This window comes from Austrofundulus limnaeus, unplaced genomic scaffold, assembly GCF_001266775.1.
Source record: "Austrofundulus limnaeus strain Quisiro unplaced genomic scaffold, Austrofundulus_limnaeus-1.0 Scaffold750, whole genome shotgun sequence".
Classification (NCBI taxonomy): domain Eukaryota; kingdom Metazoa; phylum Chordata; class Actinopteri; order Cyprinodontiformes; family Rivulidae; genus Austrofundulus; species Austrofundulus limnaeus.
Genome location: NW_013953152.1, coordinates 103,892 through 105,585, shown reverse-complemented (window position 1 = coordinate 105,585; position 1,694 = coordinate 103,892). Strand labels below are relative to the sequence as shown.

The 1,694-nt window shown below is 38.1% G+C and overlaps 1 protein-coding gene across 2 annotated transcripts in view; it reads right to left on the bottom strand.

Annotated features, from left to right (window-relative positions):
- Positions 1-481: 481 nt before the first annotated feature.
- Positions 482-1,694, bottom strand: part of rnf180b (ring finger protein 180b) — a gene marked incomplete at its 5' end in the record, with an annotated part of 45,216 nt that continues 44,003 nt past the window's right edge. For both annotated transcript variants that reach the window (XM_014028348.1, XM_014028349.1), the window contains 2 exon segments: positions 482-1,135; positions 1,338-1,463. In XM_014028348.1, the coding sequence (XP_013883802.1) occupies positions 936-1,135; positions 1,338-1,463 (326 nt within the window). In that variant the 3' untranslated portion in view covers positions 482-935.

The following is a 1,694-nucleotide window of genomic DNA, read 5'->3' as shown; positions in this document are numbered from 1 at the left end:
ATGCCAAGTAAACTGTATCATGGCAGCCCCCCACCCCCCACCGAAATGGGTGGGACAGAAGCAGAAGGAGGTTCTTAAAGAGACAGAGGCCAATTTCAAGGCATTTAGAAGAGGAAGGGATGAGAAGATAATTTTGTTTTCTATTTAAACATAAAAACAGCATTTTAATAACAGCTAAAGGTGACATAAATACTTTATTATGGTATAGTATTTAAATATATGCCTGAGAAACACTGAATATTGACCCTTTAAAACAATTCTTAAACTATAAAATGTGTAAAATGTAGATAAATGCTGAAGTTAGAGAAGCTGCTTTATTTTGCTAAAAGCTAAATGTGATTTAAAATGTTGTTAAAAGCTAAATTTAGATAATCTGTAACAAAAAGTAACAATTAGCACATACTTTAGGAATAGCAAAAGCTTAATAAAGCACAGCTATAAGCAGATGTGTACCTACAAGCTGAAACGAGCAAACTGTTGCTAAAAGCCAAATTTAGCAATACTGTAGGTAAAATCAAACATTTACTAAAACTTAGCAAATAACAAAAATTAGCTAAACTGTCACTAAAAAGGATAAAAAACAGATTGAGATGAACATTTTATAACCAAACGGCACAAAATATGAGGGAGAAATTTAACTGGAAACAGGAAAGAGTAGCAGAATATGAATCTAAAWYCACATTTCAAAATAAAAGCTCAGTTTAAGTTAATTTACCTTTAAGAATTAGTGCAAATTCTGTCATTTTCTGTACATTTTGGTCTGTTAATAGATCCAAACAGTAGAAAATCTCAGATCATTGTTTCTTTTTTTTTATACAGAAATAAGAAACKTGGATCCAAACAGTCCAGTCCTCGTGCAGCAGGGTCCAGGTCCAGGTCCAGGTTCAGATCACTTAATTTATCCCCAAGATCTCATCAGTTTGTCTGTTTGCAGCTCAAAAACCTAAACAAAAAGAAAAGAGCAGTATTAAAAGGACACAGAGGATCTTCAGACCCAGGATCCAGTAGTCCGAGGAGGGGTGGATCAGAACCAGGCCCGTCAGCGAGCCCTGATCGTTCAGGTACACAGCACCCGGCGTGAACCCTCCGTGGACCAGGTGCCAGCGTCTCCACCTCGCTCCGCCTCGTCGGTGCTCTGGAGAAAACAAACACGTTTTCAGAGTTGAAACAGGTTTTAGACTCAAACACGTGAATTAATGAACGAAAATCAAAAAATGTTTTTATTTCATCTTTACTCGGTTCTGGAGGAGACAGATCATCGTTTCATTCTTCCCTGTTTGGTTGTGAATAAACAGGTGAGAATAACGGGCCAGAACAAACACAGACAACTTTCTCACCCTGAAACCAACCGAAGGGTTTCTTGGCGTTGGGCAGAGGCCAGCGAGAGCACGACGCGCTCTGGAAGCTCTGTTTGCGGCTCGAGTAGAGTCTCGGGAAGAGAGATTTTACCGTCTGGTCGAGCTCTGAGAGGAAACAGGAAATAAAATCAGCTGAAGTTGAAGGATTAGTTGTAACATCAGACTTTATTTAATAAACTTTTATTTTAACAGTAAAATAAAGACTGTAAAAATACTGTAGGCTGTTTTTAAAAATATATTACAGGAACGGAGACATTTTATTTACTCGTTGACAGAGAGGAGAAGGTAGAAATGACTCAGCCTGGAACTGAAAATATGGATGGAGGACAACAGAGC